Consider the following 17,235-nt stretch of genomic DNA (forward strand, 5'->3'; position numbering starts at 1 on the left):
ATATTTTGACATCACGAATTATGCCCAAAATAATCTCAAACTACATTCTGTTTCAAGATGTTTGAGATGGGTAAGCATCAGGGTTCTTAATCCATTTTGAAACGGACCGGCCAGAATTGGGTCAGTTGAGGTCCCGTAGGATATGGGTTAATTATAAGCTCCATTCCCTTTAATATAACTAGACTTCAACAAAAATAATTATTAATTCATACGGAGCGTGAAAGATGCTCGATTGGCAAACCATGCCGAAATTGTCTTCTTTCGCCACGTGGGTTTCGTGGTCTTTCTTAACTGAAGAATTTTTTTAACGATACGGCGATATTATGTATCGATATAAATATCGCTGGAACGTATCGATACATATCGGTGTATCGATATATCGACACAGCCCTACCTATGACCCCAATCCTTCACATCAAAGTTTTTTAAAAAACCTGTTAAAAACTAGTATCTATTACGTCAGTAAGTTTTTTGGCAGAAGGGGGGATAACTCTGGACTGTAAGTCATGGATGTTCATCCTCTCTTGACCCAAATGCATAAAACCAAATTTGAACAAAAAATCTGTTTAAAAACTAAAGCCTATATCGTGTTAACAAGCAAATTGTTGATGGACTGATGGATATGGGTGATGACATAATTCACCCACACTGAAATGTGGGCGTATAAAAACAGATTACCCTGAAATTTTCACAATAACCAACTTTATTCCTACAGCAAATATAAAAAAAAAAATTCCACACTAACGAAAACTTTCCACACTAATGAAAACTTTTCGTTATAACCTATCTTGAAAAAGGCCTGCTCACTCTGCACCACCCACCTTAGGAGCATGAATAATGGATCAGTCTTCAGAACAATACTGTTGTCACTTGATTTATGTTGCGTGTAATGATAATACATTGATCGACTGTCTGTAAGATAAGATATCTGATGAATTCTAATTTGGACTCAATCTGCCATAAGTGTTCAGTTATTGGCCTAGACTTCTCAAATGAAGTAAAATATAGACATTATTCATCCCATATGAAGTGGCCGGACAAACCTATGTCTATGTTTAAATGAATTATTGAGATACACGTAGAGTGAGTAATAATATCATGTTAAGTTAGTTACAAGTATTAAGATAACATCCAGTAAAATAATAATGTTGTATGTACTCTATAGGTCATAGAAATATTTCATCTAAGATGGATAAATCGGGTTTCTGTTTTTTAGTGTCTGGTTGATCAGTTTTGTTTGTAATAATTGGATCACAAGGTTCACTTTCACTACTCTCTGTACTGAACAGATCATCAAAAGTATCATTATCATCGGTTTCATCCGACACTTTTATGTCAATATTTGAACTTTTCTTGGAATCGTAATGTCTTTTTCCGAACTGATTTATCTTGACAGGACTGTTTGATTCGTCGATCATAAATTCTTTTCCAGCCTGAAATGGAATATTTTTATGTAGTTAAAAAAGAACTTAACATATACTTCCTCCTCAACATAAATAATACATGTGATTAAAATATATTACACATATATTCAAAAATAGCTTTCTGAAGACTAAAGGGAGATAATCCAAGTGGGATCTGGGTTCAAACTAGTAATTCTTTACAAATACAATGAGCACAACATCTCACATCTAGAGGGGGTTTACTCTCTCAATTCCTTTTTTTCTACTACAGGTCAAATTAATTTTTGTTTACATGCTGATTCCTCGGCCTCCAAATTCATGAATATTCACCAAAACCTGGCAGATAGTGTCAATTCAACCACTCTTATTCGAATCTAGACCAAAAAGTCAACAAATAATTCCATGCAAAAGAGGGTTGGGGGGGGGGGGGAGAGAAAGAGAATTGATATAGAAAAACTACATTGTCTATCATGAAATCAGGGGAAATAATCACTAGTCTTAGTCTATATAAATGAGAAATGAACATGCGTTATACAATTTATTGTATAATTATCAAGTGTTTAAAAAAAAAAAAATCACTTTTCTCAACAAAATTTTTTTATAAATCAAGAAGATTTCCTCAAGAAAAACTGTATTGAAAGTTGTCAAGTCAGAAAAGCTGAAGCTGACTATTAAATTGGTGTGTAGACGTATTACAAACAATATATATCTGGAATATCTATTATATGTAAATACACTTATTGATTGTACAACCTGTTTCAATATATCTTTAGCTGTTTCCAATAGTTCTTTTTCTGTCATACAGTATATTGTCTTCCGTAATCTTAATAAAGAATATGTATGGTAAATAAAATGCATACACAAGACCACCCAAGGACCTTTTTTAAATATATTTTTAGAATACATGTTCTTCAGAGACAGAGCAGAAATCAATTTAACCATGCATTATGCAAGAGTTAAATCTGCCTATTGCAGGTCTTTCTTTAGGCCTGAAATTCATCTAAATTATTAATTAGACATTAATTAACTTATCCAGATCATAATCAACTCTCGATGATGCCATCGTTAGCCTGAGATATTTAGTGGATTTGAGTACATTTCGTGATGGCTAATTTAATGTAAAAATGATAATCGAGACACTGTTTATTATTGTACCGTTAGTAATGACAATCGAGGCTAACCTAAAATTGAATTCCTAATATCTTGGTTCAGAGTGAAATAATTTGACTGAAATTTCCAGCATATTCTGTTTTCATTATCTATTATTTTAACTATTATAATGAGAACTGTCAGCTCTTTATCTAATCTTACCAAATGCCCCTTTAACATAACTGAATTTAACATAATGATTGATATCTTTATTAATGCATCATTGATTGACCTAATTCATTAGCAATAGCTTCCTCAACTAAATCGTGAACATAAACCCCTCTACTGCACAAAAGGTACAAGGCCTTAACAGAATCTGAAAACAGTATGGAATGAAAATAAAACAAAGTATTAAAATATAGGTATGAACTGTATTCAGATTAGCTCCCAGCCAAACAAAAGTTTTTGTAAATAAAGTCCCAGGGTAATAGTTTTTATTCCATTTCAATGTAGAATCTTAAACATTTTCAGTAATATTAAAATTTAGCTCCCTGTGTTTAATAAAATGTAAAATGGAAGCATGTTTAGTATTGCAACTTAACCTGAATGGTGTAGGCCTACATCGTACATATAAATAAACAGGATGTGGAGTTTCCTCCTAAAAGAGCTCTAAAACATGGAGGGTTATTAAATAAAGACTATACCGAAATGACCCCGTTGTGTTCGCTGATTATTAAACTTCTCTCCTTTTTTTCTATTGCAACTTTGGGCTTATTTGTAGCTTACCTTTTTCTAGGAACTGATGATCCAGAAGATCCACTGCTTTTATTCCCCGATTTATTATTTTTAGTAGATTTTTCCGAGTTTTGGGTGGACTTCAACATCCATTTTGGTAGTGGCTTTACATTAGCACTGCTGCTGCTAGACATATTCATTTACCAGTCTCTATAATATTAAGTTTAAAAAGCATTAAGAATGTCTCATTTTAGAATGTCTCATTTTACAGCACAAGAATTGGAAAGAAATGTGCGATTTCATACCAAAGTTAATATGCAAAAAAACTATATTCAGAAGCACCTGAAATGGAACAGTCTTACTTTTCTGCATATACATGTATATGCCATGTGATAAAAGGGGAAATTAGAAGCACATGAAATGAAACTTTTCTGGGCCAAGTACTGAAGTAGATTAATGAATACTATATATGCCATGTGATATAGGTGAAATTAGAAGCACATGGAATGAAACTGTCTTACTTTTCTGCACCAAATAGGTTAATAAAGTCATGCCATGTGATATAAGGGAAATTTAGTCTGCCATTACTCTTCTTCCAGAAAAGGCCTGGGATATCTATGACTCATGAGCAAAACTGAATGACATCGTCCTGGCCGGCTGGGAATTAAAAAGATAATATATTCTGCACCTACATTATATACCTTCACAGGATTTCTTATGCTCACACAGTGTTTATAATTGGTGTTTGGATTTCGATAATTAGAGTCAAATCTGTTTATTAAAAATGTAAGATATTAAATGAAATTAATAAAATCAGTCAATGCTTCAGAGATTTGTTTATAAATCTTGCTTTCTCCTTAAAATGTACTAATTAAACTATAGCCTACTTTGCAAATCCCCATTTAATTGATTTATATACTTGGAGTTTACAATCTTACTATAAAAAGGAATGATGTTTAATATCAAAGAAATTCTATCTTATATCATTCAAAGAATCTTTGTTGTACACATTTGCTTGTGCTTGTATCTCGCACTTTATGTAAACAGTTTAAACAAAAAACAGCATTTACAGCGTGAACAATAATCGACGAATAAAATTACTTGGCCTAAATAATAGTCACGGGACATTCATTCTGCTTTTTCATTGGTCAATAAAGACGTCTTGTCGCTAATGTCTGTGGAATGTATATCACAGTAACGGTACGTTTCATTTCGATAGTTCAAAATATTCCTTACAGTCACAGCATGTATTCACGACAGGAATTAAAATTAATAGCATGATTTCCGACTATAAAGAATCCTAAATGCCATCTATGACATGGTCATTTTGATCAATAGTTTTAGTACCCAACATCAACATTTCGCATGGACCGAAAATGATTCGATAATTTCGCTTGCCAGGGAAGGGAGCGGTTATTGTATATCGTCACCGATATTATTTTAGCCGTTGCAAGAACGGTATTATTTATTTTAGAATTATAGATGCTTACATAGTTAGATTACTGACATTAATTAGAGTTTTTGAATATTAAATCCACAACATTAATGAGCTCGTGACCTTCTATGAAATTTGCAAGTAAACACAAGCAATGTCTGCTCCCCTGTGTAGCACGCGCTGGATATAGGGCACCGATTGACGAATTTACCAAAACAGAGAACACTGGTCGTCGAAATAAGTAAAATTACAAATCTGTGGCGAAATTTTGTAAGTTTGATTTCATCACAAATTATGTGGCTGTAGTGATTTTAACGCAGTCGTGCATGTAGAGAAATGAACTGTTGCAAGAAGTATAAGAAACTATTTCGCATCTTTGACTTGGCCCCATCATGCGTGATTTCGTTATTCGAAGGATCCGAAAATGGCCATTGTTAATATAGTACCGGTGACAATCAATAGATATGTTCGTGCAGTATTCATTTGTTAACAATGAATTAGGGAATTGCATATGTTTCGTTATTATTTCTGTATACAAAATTAGACCGGGTTCACGGGATCCAAGATGTAATCGTGCGGTAGGTGGCTATCAAAATGGCATTTTAAACAGTTAGTCAGTCAGGAAGGACAAGGCCAAGTCAATTAATTTCGCGATTTACAATAAATAACTTTTGGGATGAAGTCATAATCAGAATTATTCGTTTATATTGCTTTGTCACCAGAACCCCATTTTATTTTTCAATTTGACCACAGTTTTTTAGGGCAAGGTACAGCGAAAACAATTGTCACAACGCCTTAATGTGTGTGTGTGTGTGTGTGTGTGTGGGGGGGGGGGGGGGTAGTCAACAAGGCAACAGTTTTAGTGCATGTTTTGGTATCTAAATGTGCTTTTATACTGAACAATAAAAAATAGATGAAAATCAAAATCAAATATAATGACTTTGGAATTGGTAACTTTGGAAAATATTATGCAAATGTATCATTCAGCAGCTACAGAGTAAACAGCACAACATGGGAAACACAAAGGCTTACAGAGATGCTAAAGTCTTCAAATTTTGAAAACTATCTTGTTTTACTTTTAGAACACCAAGTCCATATAATCAAACTGTCTACTTTTTGACTTTTTGTATGAAGTACCATCACAAACATCTGGATTAAATATTTAAAGTAGCCAAGTCTCAGTATCATCCAATGTATTCGACATTGAAAACACAAATTATTTGTCAATTTAAATCAACATTGATGTTGTGATCTTACCGGGAAAAGATGGGCTTCTGATATCTAATATTTAAGACAAAATAAACGCTTTACTGTGTACCATAATGTGTTTCAGTGCAATTTGTAACAAGGGACTCGAAGAACGAGGCTAGACATATTGCACAAATCATGTCGAACGGTGACGTCATATTTTTATCTGGAGAGCATGCACAATAAATACTATTGGTGTAGATTGGAATAACCAGACGCTAGCGATTGTCTTTTCGCCGAACATAACTGGTTAGAAATTACATTAAAAACAGAAACGATTAAATGTAAATCTGTTTATATACATTCATATCATAGGCGTACGAGCTGGGGGGCTGGGGGGGCGGCTGCCCCCCCCCCCCCCCATTTTGGGCACCAAATGCTGGGAAAATTTGGGCACACAATTGTACTCTGTAAAAGTTGTATAAAAAAATATTGCATTCTTGAATGTGTCCAATTTAACAGCAAATTTATTATTATTATGTAACATACTAAGAACCTAACTACATTTTTTGGGCACCAACCACCACCGCCCCCCCCCCCCCCCAGTAAAAAATTGCCCCGTACGCCTATGATTCATATTAGTACATTATTATATGCATTGAGATCCATTTGTGTCAATTTCTAGGTCCCAAATATTAGCGATTTACCTGCTTTAAGGTCTATATGGAAAATGGTAAAACAGCATCAAGATTTTTTAAAACTGCTTTTTTGCATTGAATACACACATTGTTATCATTTTTATGACTTTTCAATTCACACTTTGAAACTTGATCCAGAAAGCATAAAGATATCTGACAATTATTAAACATGGGAAATATTTATTAAAGATATCTTCCCATATACAAACTGGTTGGTTTGATGATACATTCATACTAATTAATCAATAAAAAATTGCTTCAAATCCCTCTCAAAACATTGTATTTGTGAGGAAATACGCCAAGCTATAAAAAATCTATGAAAGAAGTCCTGGGCCCTGTTTCTCGAAATCTTAACTGAAGATAAAATCCAAATTTTAGTAGATTCTTCAATTTTGATTGGTTAAGCGCTAAAATCAATCTAATATTATCCAATCAAATTACTAAAATTTGGATTTTATCTTATATAAAATTTCGTGAAACAGGCCCCTGTTTGTGTCAAGTGACTCAGCGGTCACGTTAACTAGCAACAGGTGCCAAGCTGGAGGAGAATTCATTGTGTATAAACTATGATGTATTCTTTAATCGCTGTCCATTTACCATAAATATCGAATCCTAAGTAAATTCTTGGATTATCACCTGCTCACTATCATATGCTGATCAACAATGACATATACATTAAGCGCTCCTTGATGACAGGCTGATAATTAGTGACACCCTCTCATTTTTGTCCTGTGCACGCTCCAGAGATAATTTTCAGGGAATCCAGAATTTTTCTAGTAAGATTGGGTGTATCTACTTTCCATATACCAAAATTGCCATACTTTTATTGGAAATAACCACCCCATAAATGCTTTTGTGGGAATGCATCTTTTAGTTTTACAGTAAAATATTTTGCAATTTATTTTTTTATTCAATATTATTCAATCACACTCACACAGTGTTTAATCTATGTTGCAAATGGTACTCCATAGAACTGAATTTTCCCTACAAACTTATGTTAAGCTAACAATTTCTGTACCAACCCTCACAAACACTTCTTATCCTTACATAAATGAATGATAATCTATCCAAAATTTAGAAACAAGCCCTTTTGGTAACATTTACCAACACTTGACAAATAACTATGGATTCTTGTTAAACTTGCAAAGGTATCAATTTCTGTTGTACTTTTTGATGTGTCATATTTTATGTCTTTATTTTTTAAATCAATATTTATGGCTTTATTCATCTTTAATTGTATTTTTACAGGGTTGATGATTACTTCTTGATTTAAAAAGTTTGACCAAAAATCATGGATGAAGAGAGTAGCAGTAATCCTACTAATATGAAAAAGTCTGATTTTATGAAATATTTAATTAAGAATCTACAATTTCTGTGCCAAGGCCATGTTCCTTTCAGCAAGAAAATTGAAGTGATAGGACACATATACTTGAATGTTGATGATAATGCTGTAAAATACAACTATTTTCTCAATGAAATAGTCACGAAAACAGACTCAAGTGACCCATCATTTACAAGTAACAGCTTTCAAGCAAAGCCTGAACAAGAAAATTACATCAATACGCAACAGCCATTCACATCTCCACAAGATAGTGAAAGTTCCAGTTCTACACCATCCAGATCTACCGGTACACCAAAAGTTCAAATTATTCAAACAGAAACCAGTTCTAGTATTCCTACAGAAAATGACCAGTCCCCACTTTTCTTGCCCAAAATAATAAATGTTCAATCAGTGCCTCAGAGTGATGTTAAGAACACCGAAGCAAAATCAGAAACAAAAAATATAAGTATACATGTATCCACTCCTAAAATTGACAGTGTTGTAAGTTTAGCTCCCAAGGTGGCACCAGATGCATTTACTTCAGTGAGTGAAATTTTAAAAAACATAAAGAAAGAACCAGTCGAGGAAAGTTTAGATACAGTTGATGCTTCTAATTCGGCATCAAGACGTAAACGTAAACCCGATCACACAACTAGAATTGACTTTTCCTCTGTGAAATTAGAACCTGTTGAGCCATCATCGCCAAGCAGCAATAATATAGCATCCAAAAAACCCAAAATAATGAAACCCAGACCAACATCTGCAGCAATTTTGTCAAGAAAGCCAAAGCCTAAAACACCTCAAACTGATGATAGTTCACAGTGTAAGTAAATTGTTAGTGTATATGTTTTAATAGAGAGGTTTCTCAACTACTTTACATTATGACCTGGTGACACAAACTTGGTCCACGATCTCGATAAGCCTTCATTATGGATAGATTGTTAAAGATTAGATTAGTAAAGCACGCACATATTTTGTCTCAGCCTCTTCTCATTTTGTCTACATAAAGGAGAGAGAGAGAAATGGGATTTAACATCCATTTGATACAAACCAAGTCATTTCGGGACGAACATATGGTTCAATTTCATTTCAGTAATTCGCTTGCGCGTAGGAGGTCTTTAGCAGTTGGGGTACCTGGAGAAAACCCATGAGGTTGGACAGGTAACCCTACTCCTTGTCATGAACAATTGGAGAATCGAAACCACGACAGACCTTACGATACAATGCACACACACACACACTAACCATTCAGCCATCCAACCCACTACATGAAGGAGAAGGTCTTCTTTGTAGATTTAGGTCGCGAAAACCACGATTCAGAGAACAATTACAGACTGGATTATAGAAATTAAACAATATTTAGCTAAGTGTAGTGAACTTACAGTTATGGAGGCTGCTACCCGCCAGACACACTTTTATGATGTGTGCTTCACGTCATACATCACAAAAACTGATAACGTTTAAAACCGTCTAACTGAAATTGTAAAGTTGAGAAACCTCTCTAATAATTGTAGGTCTACAGGTAGTACATTGGAAGTAAGAAAGTAATGAATTTATTTTAGAAGATTAAAGGAACTACATGTATCCATTGCAAACAACAATATCGTGAAAGTTGGACCTCTCAAAAAAATATCGGTGCAAAAAGGGTTCAAAATATCTAGGTTCTCAGATACTGCTGTTTCACTTAAAAAGGGCTGCATGGTCGTTTTTGTTTTAATAAATGAGAAGTACATGTACATTGTGTAAAACCATCATATCCTCCTAGATTACAGTGAGTTCTTTTTTCAGTGTTAAAGGGAGGTAAATCAAGTTAAATGTTTACAGTAGACTGGATAGCCTTTATGCTGTATATCGTATGTGAGCACATTCTCCAGTTTGTTTTCAATAATACTTACTTGTGTGTCTTCTTTTTCTTTCAGCTTCCTTGGGAGATGATGTTCCTGTTCATTTTGGCGAGGGATTAGGTCTTGGCTCTGATGATGGTAGTATTTTTCCAGTCGGTTTATTAAGAAATTTAAATACTTCATTGGATGGGGCTGGAACATCAGATGGATGTAAGTATTATTTTCAAAAGAAAATATTTTCTAACTCTTGAGTATGTAAGTTTTTATTGAAAATTGAATGTAGGAATTTTAGACATTCAGAGATTGTACAATTGATCAATTTGTTACTGGTACATGTATTATTTTGTTACTGTATCAGGTTTTGTTTGTTATTTTGACTGTTACATTGATATTAGTTGGTGTGGGTTGATTAATCAAGCTTTGAAAATCAGGCTACAGTTGATTTGATCTCTATATTTGAATGATATACATGTAGGCAATAGGGCTAGTACAGTGTTCATGTGTAGGCTGAAAAGCAGAATAATGGCAGCATTCCGACAAAAATATAGTTATTTTGACCTTAATTATTTCAAAATAAAAGCAATTTATTTTTAAACACATTAAATTAATGTGCATGTATCCTATTCTATAAAATCCTATAAAGCTTAAATATATTTTCACTACACTTTTACTAGAACCTGCCATAATTCTCGGGCTTTTGCTCTTTCAGCCTACTTAAATAAAATAACTGTACCACACAGGAGATCTCTTCAAATTAACCTGCACCCTAATGAACTGGTACCGGTATCACGTAAAAGACGGCGATATAATTCCTACAGTAGTATAGAAAAGCAGAATGCTGTCCAATTAGCAGAGATTCATGGTGTTAAGGCAACGTGTGTAAAGTTTAATATTCCAGCTAGTACTTTATCTACTTGGCGTACAGCTGTTGGACGTAACATACGTCAAAAAGGACAAGATCTGCAAATGGTGAAATCTCCATTACCTCCGTTACCGACAGATATTAAATTAACAGATGCCCTTCCATTTTATTGATTATGATTCAGTATTTATGCCAAGCATTAGTTATTATGACAATTTTATTTTATAATTGTGTTATTTATAAAAGTTAAAGAAAACTGTGAAGTCCCAACAGTCAATTGATCAATAATTAGTGCAATATTTACTTAATATGAAACCAACAATTAAATGATGTTTGTGTCTTGTGTGTGTTTTTATATGTAATCTATTGCCAAAAATTCAAGTCTGTGTTCTCTGTGAATAGTTAAATTATTTTCACAGAAAGACAGATTGCAATAATCAAAGTGGATGATTAATTTGTGTGGTATTCAAGTCATTTGTTGTTCAAGTTATTGGAAGTGTACACTTGTATGTGAATTCGTATTTGTATAAAATTTTAAGAAGACAAATGATTCTGTGATTATTTATGTAAGGGTGTTTGTTTCAAATGCTGTTACTTTTCTAGAACTTAGTTTTAAAAAATGGTATAATTTATTACAGTAGTTTGGGTAAATCTCCAAGGACAGGCTGATCAAAGCAAGAAATTACCAATGTTTGCTCCAGGAAAGAAAAGAGGCACCTATAATTTTTACTCCCAGGAAGAAAAGCATAAAGCAGTAGAATTGGCAGCACAGTTTGGTATAGCACCAATTTGTCAAAGATTTGACATACCTTCCAGTACTTTATGGACATGGAGGAAACAATTTGAAAAATACCAGGAAGCAAAATTAGATAAAGAAAAGGAAACATCAGAAAGCGAGAAAACAAAAATAAAAATTGAACCAGGAACAACTTAATCTTGTTTGCTGCAACTTGTTAAAAGGAGAGTGGTTCATTGCTTTGATTAATTGTTAAAAGTTATTGCCCCTTTATGAATTTCATTTCTGAACATGGTCACAAGTTTTAATATAGCAATTTGATCTGCACTGTATGGGGATACTCGATTGAACATTCCGGAATTGAATTGTCTCAATCCCAAGAAGGGTGACAATGGAGTGAAAGGGTGGAATATGGGTTACAGCTGAAACATATCTGTTGTGTTTAATTATACATTACGATTCTACTCACACCACCTCTGGTGTGGGGACTGGCAGAATTTTGACAGGTCTGAATTCCAGGTCACTGGATTGCAATTCTGTAAATTCAGGACGTTCTGGACTGACAATCAAGCATCCCCAATATGTTTCGTATTTTTCTTCAATCAAACGTGCTGACAGTGTTTTATTGTGTGTGCATACATTAAGATGTAAAAATGTCATTTGTTTATAAACTTACATTGTACGTGTAACTAGTCCTGTATAATATTTCTATAATAGGATGTAAAAGAAACTGAATTTTATATAAAAAGTATGAAATATTTTTTTAGCTGGTGCCCAGTTCAAGCATGTTTTATGTACATATTACAACTGCATTGTATACAATGCTATGGTGACACAGTGAATGAAGTGCTACTAAATTAGAGGTCATGAGTAGGAGGAAACGCCATTGTCGGGTAAAATTTACCCTCATAGCACATGGCATATGTCCTCTAGATCGGTTGGTGCAAACAAGTAAGACGTTAAACCCCATTTCGTGTTTTTGTCAAGTAACCAATATTGTCATCTATTGGAACTGTACATAATTTTCTCCCTGTATAAATGTAAGTGCAATAGATATGTTATGTACATGTTTAAATTTGCATGTCAACAACCATGTTTACAAATGAATGCAATATTGATTAGTATTTAAGATGTATTCCTTGGGGTCAGTTATACATGTATAATACATAGAATCAGGGGAAAACCTGTATTAACTTGATAATCCCATACAATAAATATTTAATATGTAGATATTTAATATGCTTTTAAAGGACAGTATTGGTGTCGGCCATTATCACATATGTGATAGAACTTAAACTTGTTCAAAATATAATTTTAACACAGAGATCATTGCTACAATAGATTTCAAGAAATGAAAGTGATGAAAGCAAAATGAAAATACAAGTTATCCTTCTATATAACTGACTGAAGTAACAAGCAACAACAGATACATGGGCGAATTTCTGCTCACTGATAATTCCTTTGAAGACCAAAACTTTTTATATGAGACTGTGAGAAGATATCTGAAAATTTATAAAAAGAATTGACGGTCACTAGACGATAAAAATAGAAAAGTCTGTGCATTACCTCGTTTTTATTAAGTATAGAAATTAGAATGAATAAAAACAAGGGAATGCACAGGCTATTGCTATTTTTCTCATTTTCTGTTATCTAGTGACAATCAATTATTTTTTCGGATTGTCAGATATCCTCTCACAGTCTCATATAACAACTTTTGGTTTTTGAAGAAATTATCATTGAATAGAAATTTGCCGGTGTATCTGTTATCGCTCGTTACTTTAGTCAGTTATGTAGATGGATAACTTGTGGTTTCCTGTTGCTTTTGTCACTTGTGTTTCTTGAAACCTTGTTACACATCTATCTAGCAATGACCTGTGTTAAAATTATATTTGGAACATGTTTAACTAGTTCTATCACATATGTGATAATGGCTGACACCAATATTGTCCTTTAAATTGATTGTCATATAATTTGCTTTTCAACATCAAATTAGTATCAAAATATTTCTGAATACATACATCTAATTTTATATTGTTTATTGTAATAAACATACAACGTAAGATAAGCCCATTTTAAACTTTTTATAACATTGAATAACCAGGAATTTTTCAGAAGTTTTGAATTTATAAATTGTTTTCTTAACTTCTTTACAGAAGTTTAAATTTTTTGTTCCTCAGCATTTTGATTAGATCTTTAAGAGTTTATTTTCCATACCTGATATTTCTAATGTCTTTTTTTAAACATCTTTATCTGCAATCATATTCAATGGAAACATGCATTCTTTTGAAAACAATATACTTATTGATTGCCTAGATTTTTATTTGTTAATTATTTGTTATGAGGCTGGTAATACAAAGCAAATAGGCTTAAATCCCACTTTCAGTATTCTTTCATTAGATTTGGCTTTCACCCAATATTGATGGAATGGAAATGATCTGGGTTATCACATCTTTTAAACCATCAGACTTGGCCAAAAAAAGCTCATTTCTGCATCAATTTTTGTACACACACACACATAGTTTGGGTGTATATAGTCTCCATGTCGGTCCATCTGTCTGTCAACAATTGGCTTGTGAACCTGATAGAGAATCTATAATCTGATTAGCAGTACATATTTTGTATTTTAAATGTTAGAACTTGGAAGAACTGGAAGTCAGTCAAATTTTAATTATTTCTAATTGTTATTTAATAGGTTGTTACCTATGAACAGATTTTAGTGTTTTTTTAATACCCCAATACCTATAAAAGAATAAACATGCAACAGTCTTTGTGGACTTGCTGCTCAGATACTTAGCTGAAGTAGGCATATGTTTCGGTGTTTGTCAACGAATCTTTATTCTACACAATAACTACTTGAAAATCACAATATCAAAAATAAAGATAGCCACACAAGGTGTGGAAATACGCCCACACAGCAGCTATGTCTTGACGGCAAATGCTCACTAGTCCACGGGTGCACTAGTCTGCCAGTTCACTAGTCCGTCGGTATCTATTATTGTCATTTTTAAGATGATCACATGTAAATGCACACCCGAACTCTGACAATAATACTAACGCACCCACCCTAACAATGAAATATAATGCACCCATACTGACAATGAAATAATGCCACCCACCCTGACAATGACATAACGCACCTACCCTGACAATGACATAACACACCCACCCCGACTTAATGCACCCTCCCTGACAATGACAAAATGCACCCTCCCTGACAATGACAAAATGCACCCACCCTGACAAGGACATAACGTACCCACCCTGACAATGAAATGTAATGTACCCACACTGACTATGAAATGTAAAGCACCAACCCCGACCGACAATGAAATGTAGTACACCGACAATGCAATGTAAGGCTTGACCAGTTTTCCTCCCTAGAAAGATATTTGCGTCAAAAATGAAACTTGTGGCGCTAAGGCACCGCTCTGAAGTATTTGATTTTAGGTTTTATCATTTGTTATATACTATTCAAAAAAAGTAGGGGATATTTGATTTTTAAGTGTTATTAAAGTCACCTAATGAAACTGACGAAGAAACAAATGACAAAATGAAATGAAGTTCACATTCATCGATTTATTCCAAATGATCGTTAGACTAAGTAAGGCACAGACTGACCATTATAAGGGTAAAATGATACCCGGGGTCAAACAGCAAAGTTACCACAGCATCACAACCAAGTCAGTAACGGGTAAATCCTCCTCTGTTTGCCAAACAAGCATTGATCCGACGTGGCATACTCCTAATGAGACGTCTAAGGTCATTTTGCTCCAGATTGTCCCATTCCTGTTGCAACGCAGCAGCAAGTTCTTGGACATTGGCAGGACGTTGTTGACGTTGACGTAACCTCTGTCCAAGCATGTCCAAGACATGCTCGATGGGGGAGAGGTCGGGACTCAGTGCTGGCCAAGGTAATGTGTTGATGTTCTGTTGTTGGAGGTAACCTGTAACGATCCTGGCCATGACGTCGTGCGAACGGCACAACATGGACTGCCAAGATGTCCCGGTAGTACTGGCCTGTAACACGCCCTGCAACAACATGTAAAGCCGTTCTTCCAGCAACAGTGATGCCTCCCCACACCATAACAGAACCACCCCCAAATCGATCATGTCTGATGATGTTAACGTCTTGGAAGCGCTCGTTTCGACGACGCCACACCCTCCTACGTCTGTCCAAAAAATCAACAGTGAACCTTGACTCATCTGAAAACATCACATTGCTCCAGCGTCGATTATCCCAGTGTTGACGATCCCTACACCAACGACGTCTTGTCTGAATGTGATGATCTCTCAAACAAGGGATCACGCGAGGACGTCGGGCGCGAAGGTGACCCCTATGCAGTCGATTCCGAATCGTCTGGCCACTCACTCTCACACCAGTGTCTGTTTGAAGACGAGCGCTGATCTGATTTGCTGTGATGACACGATTTCTCAAGGCCAAGGTACGGATAAATCGATCCTGGGCTTGAGTTGTCGCCCTTGGTCGACCTGAGCGTGGTCTGTCCTGTACAGATTGTGTATCACGGTATCTGGACCATAGCCTGCTTATGACAGACTGAGAAACATTCATCGTCCGCGCCACAACCGCCTGTGTTGTGCCAATCTGTAGCATGCCAAGGGCACGTAACCTTTCATTTTGGGTAAGCCGACGCATATCAAAATTTGTTTTCTGGTCACTAAAACAATTAAACTGATGTTTCCACCCTGGAATTCAATGCCACAATGACTGTAACATTCAAAGTCAGAGTCGTGCAAATCTTGGGTTGGACCCCCATGATGATCCCAAGCATCACCTGCATTCCATGCGGTAGCTATTGGTGCGTTTGGGCGTCACATGTAACTGGAAATGTTTCTTCTGTTAGGTTCTATAGTGACTTTTTTCGTAGTCATTTGCATATTTTAGTATTATGCCCCCAAAATCAAATATCCCCTACTTTTTTTGAATAGTATATCATGATTTATGTGATATCCCTCAATATGTGGTCATATATTGTCGTTCCCCCCCCCCCCCCCCCCCGTCCGTCGATTCATCCGGCTCTAGAGACTAAAGTTAATAACCGATTGACGTTAAATGTACACACAGTGTTTAAGGTCATGAGATGAAGAAGCCTTTTGATTTTTAAAGAGGTTCAATAATTACTGCCAGAGTTATGGCCCCTGATCACTTTGAAATATCTTGTGGATGCTCTAGAAGCTAAGGTTAATATCTGATTGACTTTGAATTTGTACACAGTGTTTAAGATCATAAAGACAAAGAAGCCTGTTGATTTTCAACGATTTCCGATAATTACTGCCAGGGTTATGGCCCTTGATCACTTCAAAAAATCTTGTGGACGCTCTAGAGGCTAAAGTTAATATTCAATTGACTTTAAATTTATTCACAGTGTTTAAGGTCATGAGGCGCAGAATCCTACTGATTATCAGCGATTTCCGATAATTTTATTACTGCCAGAGTTATGGCCCTTGATCACTTTGAAAAATCTTGTGGACGCTCAAGAGGACAAAGTTAATATCTGATTGACGTTAAATTTATACACAGTGTTTAAGGTCATGAGACGAAGGATCCTATTGATTTTCAACAATTTCCGATAATTACTGCCAAAGTTATAGCCCTTGATCACTTTGAAAAATCTTGTGACGCTCTAGAGGCTAAAGTTATCATCCGATTTGACTTAAGATTGATTCACAGAGTTTAAGGTCTTGAGACGAACAAGTATATTGATTTTAAATGAATTTTGATAACTTGAACAGCTAAATCCATGATATTAAATTTTCGTATAATAAACGTTATCATGGGGCAGAACTTTATAAAAACCAAATAAATTCTAATGATTTTCTGATAATTACTTGGGCTCTTATTTTCGAAAGTAGATTAGTGCTAATCATAGATTTAATCTCCGATATTCTGACCAGTCATATTCTAA

The 17,235-nt window shown here is 34.8% G+C and overlaps 1 protein-coding gene and 1 long non-coding RNA gene across 7 annotated transcripts; one reads left to right on the forward strand and one right to left on the reverse strand.

Moving 5' to 3' along the window:
* Window positions 1-685: 685 nt before the first annotated feature.
* LOC126815213 (uncharacterized) lies at window positions 686-4,616 on the reverse strand. Of its 3 annotated transcripts, none has more exons than XR_007677842.2 (5): window positions 4,464-4,616; window positions 3,920-3,998; window positions 3,279-3,437; window positions 2,157-2,226; window positions 686-1,433 (listed from the first exon to the last, which is right to left on the reverse strand). It is a non-coding gene; the product is annotated as an uncharacterized LOC126815213 (long non-coding RNA). The 3 variants fall into 3 exon arrangements; XR_007677841.2 differs by having other exon boundaries at window positions 4,329-4,616; XR_007677843.2 differs by having other exon boundaries at window positions 4,298-4,616.
* On the forward strand, window positions 4,396-12,766 carry LOC126815628 (uncharacterized). 4 transcript variants are annotated; one of them, XM_056099490.1, is made up of 4 exons: window positions 4,396-4,427; window positions 7,797-8,692; window positions 9,789-9,923; window positions 10,423-11,122. In XM_056099490.1, exons 2-4 carry the CDS (start codon window positions 7,840-7,842, stop codon window positions 10,746-10,748), a joined length of 1,314 nt encoding a protein of 437 aa, XP_055955465.1. In that variant the 5' UTR covers window positions 4,396-4,427; window positions 7,797-7,839; the 3' UTR covers window positions 10,749-11,122. The 4 variants fall into 4 exon arrangements, with proteins under 4 accessions (XP_055955465.1, XP_050397317.1, XP_050397315.1 ...); XM_050541360.2 differs by lacking the exons at window positions 4,396-4,427; window positions 10,423-11,122 and adding exons at window positions 4,847-4,932; window positions 11,217-12,766; XM_050541358.2 differs by lacking the exons at window positions 4,396-4,427; window positions 10,423-11,122 and adding exons at window positions 4,847-4,932; window positions 11,214-12,763.
* The last annotated feature ends 4,469 nt before the right edge of the window (window positions 12,767-17,235 follow it).

The sequence above is a fragment of the Patella vulgata genome, chromosome 3, assembly GCF_932274485.2.
Source record: "Patella vulgata chromosome 3, xgPatVulg1.2, whole genome shotgun sequence".
NCBI lineage: Eukaryota > Metazoa > Mollusca > Gastropoda > Patellidae > Patella > Patella vulgata.

Excerpts from the sequence above, each read along its gene's own strand:
- LOC126815628 (XM_056099490.1), top strand. The coding sequence starts at position 7,840 with ATGGATGAAGAGAGTAGCAGTAATCCTACTAATATGAAAAAGTCTGAT. Across the intron at positions 8,693-9,788 it reads AACTGATGATAGTTCACAGT|CTTCCTTGGGAGATGATGTT; the intron begins GTAAGTAAATTG and ends TTTTTCTTTCAG. Across the intron at positions 9,924-10,422 it reads GGCTGGAACATCAGATGGAT|CCTACTTAAATAAAATAACT; the intron begins GTAAGTATTATT and ends TTGCTCTTTCAG.